A 13300-nucleotide genomic window follows, 5' to 3' on the forward strand; every position below is an offset into this window, starting at 1 on the left:
ACCTCACAAAGCACAGAGATGAGAGAGCCATATACACCCCACAACGTCTGTGGCACGTTTGGCTTATCTGAGCTCTGATAGCAAGATGCTAAGAGGCAGATTTGATGGACTGTATCTGAGCCCTGAGGGTCCTTGTGTTCTTATCAGCTCTTGGATGCCTACGTGTGGAGAGGACCCCACTCTCGCCCTGAGGAACAGAGCCACTTTAAGAGTTTGGAGAAGTCACAGAACTCATCTCTACATCTCCAGACTCAGACATGCTGGCTTACAGCTAAAGAGATCAGCGTCCCTGTGTGTCGGATGTCACCCTTCCATGACCTCTAACAGTCCAACATATACCAGAACTCTCTCTTTGCCGTTTTAGTGTCGAAAAGATTTAGGGGTGCCACAATTCCTTCAAAAAAAGTAAAAAATGCAGAATTCATTGTTCTTTTCTACCACTCCCGCATGTGTAATTGAGCTTATTGCAGATGTTATCCAGAGGCCCTGGTTGTCTTGTTTGTGTTATGGCCACTTGTTGATTTTTAAAGTGAAATAGCATTCCACTCATTGTGCTCCATTGCGCAACATTCACAGTTGGTGAGAAAGAGAGCATGAGAATGTCACTGTTGGCTCTAAGGCTCAATTCTTTAATTTTGGAGAACCAATCTGCTATTTCCTCTATTTTCTGTTATTTATTAGGTTGGAAAATGCTGGAAGCCTTCATAAATAATTCGAACAGTAAACATAAAATTATTTTGTTCTCAGTTTGTCATCAGTGATGTGAGAGAAAAATCTTAAAAGGCAATAAAAAAACAAGAACATAAAAAAGAGGAAGGGAAAACCTCAGGGATTACTCATTCAGTTATTCATTTTAACAGTACTAATTTATTCACTTTTGTAATTTAATTTGCATTCAGAAATAAGCAAACATACCTCTGTCTCCATGAACCACAGATCTGCGGTTGAAGAGCATTCCATTGCATCCACATGGCCTCATCAAAGATATTATTGACACGTTTGTTTGTAAGTTCTCCGCAGGAACTTTTTTTTCGGTAGAGGAATGCCAAGTGTATGAAAGTCTGTGGTTGAAATAGCTACAGATGCTTGGTTAAAAATTCTCTCTTTACTGCCAACATTGAGGCCAAGCTAGACCAAAATGAGCATGAGTATGAATTTATTTATTTATCTTTTGCCCCATATAATCAAGCAAGTATCTCCATTCCAGTCAGTCATCTGTGACATCTAACTCTTCTCTTTAGCCAGTTGTAAACCCAACAGCTCATATACAGTAGCGTGAGAGGAAGAAACAATTGCTGATTCAGGCAAAAATGGCTGAAGGTTTTGTTTCAGCCTATTTTAAAGACTTCCTGCTTTGGGCCACAATGCAAATTGAAATTACATATGTTGGTGGCCATATGTTGATTCCAATCAGTTTGAGGCACAAAGGCACAGACGCACATAAACACCCTTAGATGCTTATCGCTCTACCATCCTTCCTTTCTGAGGGGATGTTTTTATGAGATAAGGTCAATTGAAAATGATTGAGGAGGCCTCTATTTATCTTCAGGCTTTGGCATATTTGAGCATATTTGGCGCACGTAGCAGTAATGCTAATCTTCTGCCTAGTTAAATACTCCAGAAATCCAAACGGCATTACCTGACCACAGAGAACTCCGGTTATTTATCAAAATCAATTTTTTGCGAAGACTCAAAGAGCTGTCAGTCTGCTTGTGCAGTCACACCCATCCTCACATCATCTGAGACCTTCATCCAGTAAGGAAACTCCAACTCCCAAACATCCTCAGGGAGGGATTCCTTCCTCTCTACGCACACAATGCCTTCGGAGCAAGGAGAGAGCTGTTCAAGAAAACAGACATGACCTTGTACACACCTTCATTTGGAGCTCAAAGCTCAAGATGGTTATTGTTTGTTTCGTCTAACAGATCGTCTGAGTTTGTGCATGAGTGTTTATCAGTTACTGCCTGTGTGTAAGGGTGTGTTCTGTTGTCTGCTGTGGTTTCAAACTTAATGGAAGTTTTCCTTCTCGGGTGGTGATGGATGATTAAGGGAGGGTGATGAGTACAGGGTCCTTAACTGACCCACTTTGAAGGGTTTCAGGACTGATGAGCCGTCGGACCGTCGTCAACAGTTTGTCCTCCTGACCCCCATCCTCCCCTTCTCTTTGTAACCCTCAATCATTTGTTTTCTTACCCTAACGAGTCTTCCGGTTCCCAGAAAGTGAACTCGACAAGGAGTTCTTAGATTTAGGTGGCTAGAGAAAGAGACCTTTTTTTCAGTCCTGTCCGGCGCTACTTCAAGTTTTTCACTTTCAGCTCCACCCCCCACATTCTCTCCCAAATATTTTTTTCTCCACCTTCCTTTGTTTCTATATAATTTATCTAACCCTTACCCTAACTTACTGTATTAACTCAGCTGTTATGTAATAAAAACACAAGTTGTCCAAATGTTCCCATTGGTTAAATTGCTTTCTATCTCTGTTTCTTTAGTTCTACCTGCAGTCTCGGTTCACGTGGCGAGGAGCCCGTCTGCTGAGGCCACTCCTGCAGTTCACCTTGCTAATGATGGCCTTCTACACCGGGTTATCACGTGTTTCTGATCACAAGCACCACCCCACTGATGTTTTAGCTGGCTTTGCCCAAGGAGCCCTGGTGGCCTACTGCATAGTAAGTACATCTTTGTATTTCTATCCATTTCATATTTCTTTAAATATAGTTTAGTATCTTTAAGGAGTCAACCCTGAATTAGTTTGTATTGGTTGGAATGTAAACCAATCTGGAAATTTCATACTTTACAACATTTAATAACCATTGGCCTTGATCTGGTTGTCATCACAGCATCTGGATTTTTTATATTTTTTATATTGGTTAACAAACACTTTTACAGTGTTAACACCAGATAAACTAATTAAACTTTCCTTTCATAAATATTCTGGCAATTAACAACCCAAAAAGTTTGACAATATAGCATATGTTTTCCCGTTTCCCACTCTTCACTTTTTCTGTTTGTTATAGTCCATGAGTATGTTTGAGCTCGACTAAAGGCTGATTTATCAGATAACTTGTCAAAAGAACCATTAAGAACAGACTTTATTTCATGTCTTTTGAGTGAAGTGAAGACAGAAGGCCATCCGGAGTTTGAGGTCGGAAGGGGATCTGAATATCTGGAACCAGACCCCACCCTCTCTCTTTTTCACCACTATCCACAAAATTACTCATCCATCAGAGTGAAGCATAATCTTTTTCTTGCTAATGCAGAGCATATTGCCTCAATTGCACCATTACCAACTCTCAAATGAAAAGAGGAGGGGGAGGGTTGTGGAAAAAGGAATTTTACACTTCATAATTGTGGCACATGTCACTTTTGTTGGTGCCAGACATTCCCTGCAGTAAGCAAAGCTTCACTTAGTTGGATTGTGTTTGGGAAAATGGAGTCGAGGGGAGCTGAATGTACAAAGGAGAGAATTTTCTCTTTAGGAGAAATTACAATGTTAATTATTCATTTTTAGGGGTGGAACGGTACACGTATCGAACCGAACGGTTCACGGGGCAAATTCCAATTGGAAGTGATCATCCCTATCTCCTTGGAGTGGGGACTTTGGAGTGAGCAGGGTACGTGCGTGCCATTATTTAGTCGTTTGGAATGCACTTGGCAAAGGGAGAGAGTAATTTCCTCATTATCTTCAGCTGGGATGTTCCTGTGACAACGCAGCAGGTGTGCGTCAGCAGATGTCGCTGTTTTAATGTCATAAATGTATTTTTATTTAGCATAACTGTTAGAATTATGTTAGCATAACTGTTGCAAATGAACATACATTTTATATTTGAAAATGTTTTTAAAGTTTTTTGCTATATAATATATAAAAACGTATATATAAAAATGTATATAACTTTTTAAAATATAAAATGTATATTTTTTTATGCCGGTGTCTGTCAGTGAATCTGCTAACGCACACCGTGCTGCATTGTCACGGGAACATCCCAGCTGAAGATAATGAGGAAATTACTCTCTCCCTTTCTAAATAATGGCACGCTCGTGCCCTGCTCACTCCAAAGACCCCACTCCAAGGGGATAGAGATGATCACTTCCATTTGGAATTTGCCCCGTGAACCGTATGGTTCGATACGTGTACCGTTCCAACCCTATTCATTTGAGAGACAGATTTTAATCTGTTTATCTGCATCGTAAGGGGGTGGTGCAAAGATTTGAAGCCAATTTGTTAGGGGGGAGACCAAGACATCTTCCCCCAGATATCACCCCATCTACAACATCTGAAAGACAAATATCTAAATTGTTAGTGTTGAAATTGGGATATTGAGTTGTAATGTTTCTCAACATTACAATTCCCAGAATGTCCTAGCAATGTCTTTCTTCACTCTTAATTAGCGCCACACTTTTTATGGTACACAGATGTTCGCCAAACATCTCTCAACTTGTATCATGAACCTTCAAAACATTTAATCTCCAATCCTTGAATTTGCTGAACCTATGTGGTTTAGTTTTCAGTTGGCTCTTGTCTTTATTTATTGGGATTTCGATTTTTCCAAGAGCAGTTTAAGCTTTCGCCATAACCTCATTAAGAAGGACATTTTTAGTGAAACAATTTTGTTTTACTCAAATTATCCATCCACTTCTAATGGTCTTGATTGTTTTTGAGCCCCTCAGGTTCATGGTGTAGGAACTGTTCTTTGACACCTGAAGAATTTCCTCCCCAGTGTGAAAAACCAGAAAATAGCTGATAAGTACAAATAAGAGAGAGCAGAAATTAGATCCTTTTCACTACAGATCAAGGCGCCCATGTACTTGTTTTTAACAAGCCTACATTTGGAATCTGTTCCGCTCCCCATCTGTGAACGCTTTAGTGGTCCAATTAAAGTATCTCTAATGACCAAAGCTCAGATGGAGCCTATAGAGGTAATACAAGGTACGTGTCTTTAAAAGAAAAGTTATGTCCCCATACATCAGGCATTGGTTTTGAACCATTGGCGGCAGTGCAACTTATCCAAACTTCTCAGCAAGTAGTCTCCGACAGTTCATAGTTTGGAGGTGCAGCAATTCTTCTAAGCTTGGCTGTAGGTGCTGATTTCTGCTTAAGGGGTTTGTGTTTAAAGACGTTTAAAGGTTGTAAGTGCTCTGGGTCGGTGTCCAACTGGCTGGCTTCAAAGAAACCGTGGAAAGTTACAGGTCTTGGTAAGTTTTGGCCATATTGCAAAAGCTGATTACAGACTTACTGCATGTTCCATATTAAAGAGGATCAGTTCACATGGCGCTGTTAGACTGCGATGCCCACTGAGAACTGATCTCAGAACAGAAATTAATGTCAGTCTGCTTATGTATCATGCAATGGAAACCTAAAACGTCGATCAGCACAATGTTAAGTAGGCCATCAGTTTTGTTCAATCTCAGAAGGAGGCTCCTGAAGTCCCAGATTCAGTTCCTTGTACTTAGGCCTGGTTTGTATCCGAAATTTTGGCAAGATTCACTACAACGTTACGATTTCTGAAGTCAGGCAGCCTAGCATATGTTTAAATTCTGATGTCTAAATGTCTAAAAGGAACCCTTGAGATTCAGACTTCAGAAACCGCATTTTCCTTCTTTGTCTTTTCTGGACTGTTGACTGCGGCCACATCCTCCGGTCCTTCCTGTTAGAGAGTGGCATGAGCTGTTTGTTCATGTCATCAAACACGGCCCACTTTCTAAGCTGCTGACATGGATGGAGAGAGTGTGAGAGGTTGGCTGCTTTTAAGGCTCAGTTGCAGAGGTGTTTCCTGCAGGACTAGACAAGGGTGGAAACAGCTGGAGGCCAGCTATCAAACAGCCTTTTCCTCTTCCACTCTCTCTTTCTTTATCCACAGCACTTCACGAGTTCTCATACCGCAACAGTATCCCACCGTTACTCAGGAGCACAGAGGGCCATGTTCAATATTCCGGACTCCAGTTCCTCCAGCGATAACGGCCCATTGCTAAGTGCTTCTGGTCTGGCTTGGGTGGCAAGATGGTTGTCCCGATATCCTATCACTCCCTCCCATATGTCAGGCCTGAGCTTGACTCTTTTTTTCCATTGGCTGCCACAGCGCTCTCCATGTAGCTATGGTAATGGAGTCCGTCTTACACCGAAAATAGTGTGGTTGTGTGTAAGAAGAAAGGAAATTTTAACGGTGTTATTAAACTTTACTAGTTACGCTGGAGAGCGAAGCAGCCAAAACACAACTTGGTCTCCACAATTATTATGCCAATGGGGCTCAGTGCCTGAAACTACAATTTAAGACACATGCATAACATAAGCAACACACTCTCACACATAATCATGCGCTGTGTTTGGCACTTTTAAGATCAGGCACGCCCAAACCAATGGAAGACCACACACATGTGCACACACCCAGACATATCATCTATGAACCTGTTCACAGTTCAGTTGAATCTCAAGTCCATAAAGCCATGAGTGAAAAGCAGCAGAAGTTCAGTGAGGTTCATTTGAGATGAGTTTAGATGGAGTTAGTGTGCCCTCCCAACTCTGGGATCCTAAAAAAAGTATACATTATGTTGATCTTTTGACTCTTTGGCACAGTTGTTGGATGGTGACAAATAGTTTGGTGTAATTTCCTGATTAAGGGAATGTGTATGAGACCGTGCTGAGTGGAGCAGTTAGTGGACCAGTTAGTTGCCCTAAGATGATATCAAACCACGTTAATACAATATAATACAGAGATGGAGACTAATGTTAGTTGTGGCTATATCATGCTAGTAGAATATCGTTTTACAAAATAACCACCTCCTCCACCTTTCACTGACTTCTTTACGCACTTGGGCTTCAGTCTTTCCTCAGTTTGTTGCCAAACAAAATGTTTCCTATGAGACCTAAATGAATCAGACTTGCTTTTATCACTAAAGTGATCCTTACCCTGTTCAGCGCTGAACTGGCAAGCAATTCCAGCTGCAGTGTTGAACCGATTGACCATTGAGATTCTCTGCGTAATCCTGTCCTCTCATGCATTTGTCTTTCGTGGACAACCAGTCTTTTTGGGGGACTTGAACGAGTAAGTGACATGGAATATTCTAGAAATCACAGATTTGGAACAACCAACTTCTCTTGCTGTGGCTGCTATTGGCCTTCATCTGGACAATCTGCTGTCGGAGGGTTTTAGTCACTTTCGAATGGCTCACCATCTTGCATCTTGGAAAGTTAGACTGCCAGTTAAATAGGGTTTGTCAGGTAGTTAAGGAAATTAGCACAACGTGCCAGATTAACAACAATGTTGTTCTCTAATTTTGATCTCCACTGTAGTAGACTTAAAGGTACAGTAGCAAAACCATTGTATATTTTTCAGCCTTGCTTATGTACTCAATTGTAGCTCTCTGAGGGATGGTGTAAAATGATCATGTAAAATTAAATTCATATTTATTTTGGGGGAAGAATTATACATAAGAATAGAATATGCTGCAGTAACGGACTGTAAAGGTGCATCTTAAGTCTTCCCCAAGTTAGTGGAACCACAATAAGGTCAGCACACACACAGGCTTAGACAAACATGCAAAACAGCTTCCTGGTGCTGACTGGGCATTCGAACACAATGGAGCGAGTTTGCTGTGGAAGAATACTTTCAGACCAAGGGCTGTGACACAGGAAGCACTCACCCCATGACACAGGTTCATTGGCAGCCTGTGATTACAGGTCAGAGGTTGTAGTGCATCAAGAAGCCTATTGTAAGTCATGCTGGACAGTACGGCTGAATGCAGGCTTGCAGCTGATGGTAACACATAATTACACACATTCCAGATATGGAGACATTTTCCAATTATCAGACGCTCTGTCTTGCATCAGCCCTATCAGTGTAAAACGCAATTCTTTTCAAATATTGAGTGAATTTCCAGAAAATATTAAACCGTATAAATTTTAAAGCTCATACATTTATGGTAAAAAAAAGCAGCTGTGCTTGCCAGAACTTCTCCATTAAAAATACAATAACAATGTGTTCATTATTACAGGAATGTACATTGGTACCTGTATATTTTATAACTTAGAACAATGTCTATCATTAAGTGATATAATGTTAATATACCAATCTGAACTATCAAATCTATTTTTTGTTTTTGTAATCTTAAAATGTACTTAAATCCAACATGATAATGCAAGTGGTAAATGCCACTGAACACCCTAATGTACATAAATTATAATAAAAATGTGAAGAAACATTTATATAAAATAAAAATTTTCGGTGCAAATTATACCGTCATTCAGTTTTTACTTGCAGAAACCATACATTTGTAAAATTACACATAATGTGATTTTAAACTCTTTACAATTTCTCACCGTAAGGTAACTCACAGTTTTTATTATAGCATATGTATAGTTTTTTATTCCCTCTAAAAAATTACACATTTTTTTTGTAAGCATTACATATACAAATATGCATTGTTTGTATATCAGTATCAAACCAAGTGGCATTTATTTTAAAGAAATATAGTACAAATTCATTTTAATCAATATTTTTAACAAAAATAAGTATTTAAATTATGAAACAATAAATTTTTTAGCCTTGTCAAGCAACATACTTGCTGTTATAGTGAAATCCTTCATAATCGCAAGCAAGCAAAGGTTCTATATCCAGTTTCCTGATGTCATTCCAGCGCAATGTAAAGATCACTCTGGAAATGTCATGATCTTTCTGGCGTACGTTCAGTCATTTAGGCAGGAGATGGTCACAGGAGGCCCTATAGTATGAACTCATCCGCTGTAACCTTTGGATAAAGCTCTCTTTGTATGTGAGCACAACATCTTTCACTGAAAGGATATGCAAGAAACAGCTGCTGGAAAGATGATTCCAGTACGCTGATGGCCTCTCGAAGGCTTTTTGTTCACTTTCTATCTCTTTCCACACACACACTTACAAACCTGTTGATAGTCACAGCTTTCTTGCTCAAGACTGTCACTCCCATAACCAATAGGAAATCCCTTTTTTTAAACTCTGTTTACAAGTCTCTGTGCACTTTTTCTTCCCCCTTGGCATCGGCCAAGGGCAGTACGCCGCTCCGGGGTGCTGTGGTTGACAGCAGCTCCTGAAACGTGTCAGGACAATTTAGCTGTTAGCTAACCCAAACACTGACCTCTTTTGCTGTCGCACACTGGCCCCATACTCTTCACACACTCATAAATAGAGTGTGTTTACGCATTGGCAGGCTTTCTTGAATCGGTGATTGCATGCCGCTGCCGTCCAGCTCAGCTGTTCTGCATGCTTCAGTAACATTCATGGTGTGTAGACGGCTAAATATCCCGTAGGCCTCTCCTATCCCCGTGAAAGGATCCCGTCTTTGGCATGAAAGGCCCGTGACTCAGACTTGTATATTTTCAGCTCTTTGTAAGTCCGTTGGGTACATGCCTAGTCTAATGCCAAGGGCACACTTCCTCTCTTCCCCTCCCTGGTTTCCTGTTTTGCCAGTGATGTCATTAGAACGTAAAGAGAGGGTTGTCGGGCATCTTTCCTTGACAACAAAGTTATTCCCACGCCAAGTGAGACCATTAATACTGACCTCAGTCCCTCGCAGTCGAAGACCGAAACAAAAGAACTGAGGGTTTTCCTCTTTATCTTTACTACTGACTCAATGTTTTTTTAGGCGTGTGGTGTAAGTTGGCCGCTTTTATCAGCGTGTGACCTCATACACATCCGTATGCCACAGACGATGGATTTCATCTGACATTTGCCATATTACTCATTTGTGGCCAATCAAACTTCCAACAGTGCTTCTGAAATGTTTTGAATAATTTGTTAGTGACTATTGCAGATGCTCATGCCCTGTTGGGGCGTTTTAAGGAAGTTTATACGGTTATAATTGGGATTTCCACGACTGAATTGAACTGAAATTATAAGGCTAAAATTCTTGAATTTGAATTGAGTTTGAATTGACGTAGCAATTGGGGACTACTATTGCAATTAGAAATTGAGTTTAATGAAGTAAAATTAAAATGAATTGAAATTCCAAAAATTGTGTGAAATAAAAAAAGGTTCACCTTCAAAAAGACTTGCTTGAAAGTGTAAAAACGAGTGCTTTTTCAAACAATTAATCGCATCCAAAATAAAAGTTTTTGTTTACATAATATATGTGTGTATATTTATTATGTGTATATAAATATACGCACATGCATATTTCAGAAAAATGTTTTATACACACACACACACACACATATATATTATTTATTTGAATATCAATAGACATGTAAATACATGTAAATATTTTCAAAATATATACTGTATATGTCTGTATTTATATATACATAATAAATATACACAGAACACACACATATATTATGCAAATAAAAACCTTTATTTTGTATGTGATTAATCGTGATTAATCGTTTGACAGCACTAGTAAAAACATTTAAAAAGTTATTGAAGTTTAAAGTTCCTGTAGACCTTTACTATTATGTTAAAATGCTAATATCTAAAAATTTTAATTGATATAAGTAAGTACTATATCTCTTAATGTTTTTAATTAATATACATTACTTTTCAAAAGTTTGGGGTCAGTAAGTTTTTTTTTTTTCTTTTTTCTTTTTTTTAAGAAATCACTGTTTTCGCCGAAGACACATTAATCAGAAGTGACAGTAGAGACTTTTACGTTTGTTATAAAAATGTCTTCCTAAAAATGTTTATTATATAATTTAATAAAATAGAAAAGTTATGTTTACAACATATGTTTATGTTTTTTTTTTATTGGTGAGCATAAAGAAATTGTATCGTCCCCAAACTTTTAAATAGTGATTTATAACTTAAAATTATTTCTTCATAAACGCATGCAATTTTATCGACAATTTTATCGCATACAATTTTATCCACAAAAATAGAAGAAAACTTCATTTCCCTGCTGTTGCATTTCTCTGAATTTTTTTTATCCATTCATTCTACTATCCTTCCAAAAATTTGAATTCAGTTTCCTGTGGTTTGAGGCAACTGTGGTTTAAATTCATGATTTTAAAACGAGCCAGTTCTTGTTCAACCCTTTTTATGCACTACAGTCATATTCTGTGGGTACTGTGATTTGCATCCTGGAAAGAGTTTGGTTCTCAAATAATCGAATGTGTGCTTTTTTCTCTCTCTCTTCTAGGCCTTTTATGTATCGGACCTCTTCAAACCCAAAGCCAAGACTGCCACTCCACCTCCCTCGCCAATCAAGAAAGAGCTCCTCCCCTCTTCTGACATCATAGATAGGAACAACCATCGCAATATGGTGTAGGAGTGGGGGAACGGGAAGATCCGTTTGCAGTCTCCCCATCCCTCTCCTCCCCCTGAATCCCCTGAAGAAACCAGAACAGCCACCTGTGACAGAGGAGCTCCGGCTTAGCTGATGCCTCCTCTCTCTCATCTGACAGTAGAATGTAGGGACAGGACAGAGACAATCCTATTGACTCTTATTATAATGACCTCACTATCCTAGAGCCCGATTCGAAAGGCCAAACAGACACCAAGCTAACAAAAAAGCGATTCCTCCCTCGAAATATTGCGGAGAATGAATTGAGCTCCTTTGACGAAAGTAATACACAGAATGCGTTAATGAATGCCAACGAAAGGAAGAAGAGAGTGAATGTGAGGCTGGTCACGTGACCAGCGCTTCTCTCTTGTCTCTGTGGCCTTTCAGCGACAGTATAGGACAACAAATTCCTTATTAATAGGAATGATTCGTTTTACCTGCGATGTAATTAGCACAGATATATTGACAGTATAAAGAAGAATAACTTATAGCACTATATCCAAGTTCATTAAATGTCACCACTCGCTATCTGAGAAATGTAGCTATGAGAAGCTTGATAGAAGGTCTGTACACAAGATCATATTTAGCCATCAAAGCTGATCTTATCTACCCGAACAGTGGCCTAACTATTGGAGAATGCATTTTAAAGAGATTTAAATGGTGGGTGGGTGGGTTTACACAAGTATTTTCTTAGATAAATAGATTTTTATTTTAGATAATGATTTCACGATGGCCACCGCCCATCCCTGCCCGAATTCTGGGGGCGTGGCTGAGCCGTGCCACCTCGCTGTCTTCTGATTGGTCAGGGGGCGGGGTTAGACATCGGGGAGGTGTGTCTCGTCACCACGGTCATCGGGATTGACTCCCACTGACCGCACTGGCACATTTGTTTTGTTTTTTTTGGAACCGGGAATGAGCTTCTTCCGCTGGCTGGTTTGACCTCTTTCCCTTCCAACTGCATAATCACTCAACTCTAGTTGTGTGTTTTTACCCAGAATGCCACCTGTGCCCAATGTCTTGGCACGAGTCAAACTCCCCCGAGAAGGGGATGTGGGGTCCCTCGGCAGGACGCTCTGTCCCGTTTGTGTGCGTTTGTATGTGTTTCCGCACCTGGTCCTAGTGCAGTGGACCGATACCATGTGAAAAAACGTAAGAAAACTGTGGATTTTTTTTTTTTTTCGAAATGCCTTTTCTTAGCCTCTATGTTCCTATCGTGATGATGTCTACTGTCCCAACTAACAGCTGTACAGTACTGCCTGACTATTACAGAAAATACATCCATACAACACAACTCAAGCTCCAAATGTGTTGCACATCCCTCCCATTGTATAGTCCGTCCTATCATTTCAACAAACCGTTTTATTTCTCTCTCAGAAGTATAGAAATAATGTATAGATCACTAAAATGTAAAATATTATTTCTGAACATGTTTAGATATATCCACTATGAATCTAAAAAGCAATGTGTCATGACCTGTGTTATTTACAAAGTGCTGCTTTTATGAGCATTGATTGACAGATTTTTGTATTTAGGTAACTAAAATATTGTAGATTTGTGATAGTACGTTTTTAATAAGCATTGAATAAAACACATACAATTGTATCAAATTTACTATTAGTATTTTTGTATTGTCTCATTTTGTACAAAAGAAATAATAGCAAAATGTTATTGTTTTGTTTTTTTCTGCTAAATGTACTTAGCTCTAATACATGTGCTTTTAAATAAAAGCTCATTATCAACAACAAAAAAAGTCTGTCTTCTTAATGAATGTTTGTTATTATTGTTTGAAACTGAAATTGTCCTAGTGTTCGATGAGTTAAAAATTTCAGACATTGTATGTGCCATTTTGCATGTCACTAATATATTTTAAAGTGTAATTTAAATATTAAAGAATAAAAATAAAAAAAATATCATATTACAAAGTTTTTTCATTGATTTGAAATATATGGAAGCCTGTTTCCACCACTGAATAAAAAATAAAAAAGGGAATTCCGACTTCTCACTTTCTCACTTACATCTTTTTTTTTTTTACAAGTTTACATCTTGCAATTCAGAT

At 39.0% G+C, this 13300-nt stretch overlaps 1 protein-coding gene across 3 annotated transcripts in view; it reads left to right on the forward strand.

The window, feature by feature from the left end:
* Nucleotides 1–12987, forward strand: part of LOC306880004 (phospholipid phosphatase 3-like) — a 39556-nt gene extending 26569 nt beyond the window's left edge. For 2 of the 3 annotated variants that reach the window (XM_079433265.1, XM_079433267.1), the window contains exons 5-6: nt 2490–2666; nt 11101–12985. In XM_079433265.1, coding sequence (XP_079289391.1) covers nt 2490–2666; nt 11101–11229 — 306 coding nt within the window. In that variant the 3' untranslated portion in view covers nt 11230–12985. Of the gene's footprint in view, nt 1–2489; nt 2667–11100 lie in introns of all 3 variants that reach the window. The other variant, XM_079433266.1, reaches the window with a different exon arrangement.
* The last annotated feature ends 313 nt before the right edge of the window (nt 12988–13300 follow it).

The sequence above is a fragment of the Barbus barbus genome (genome assembly GCF_936440315.1).
Source record: "Barbus barbus genome assembly, chromosome: 14".
In the NCBI taxonomy this organism is placed as follows: domain Eukaryota; kingdom Metazoa; phylum Chordata; class Actinopteri; order Cypriniformes; family Cyprinidae; genus Barbus; species Barbus barbus.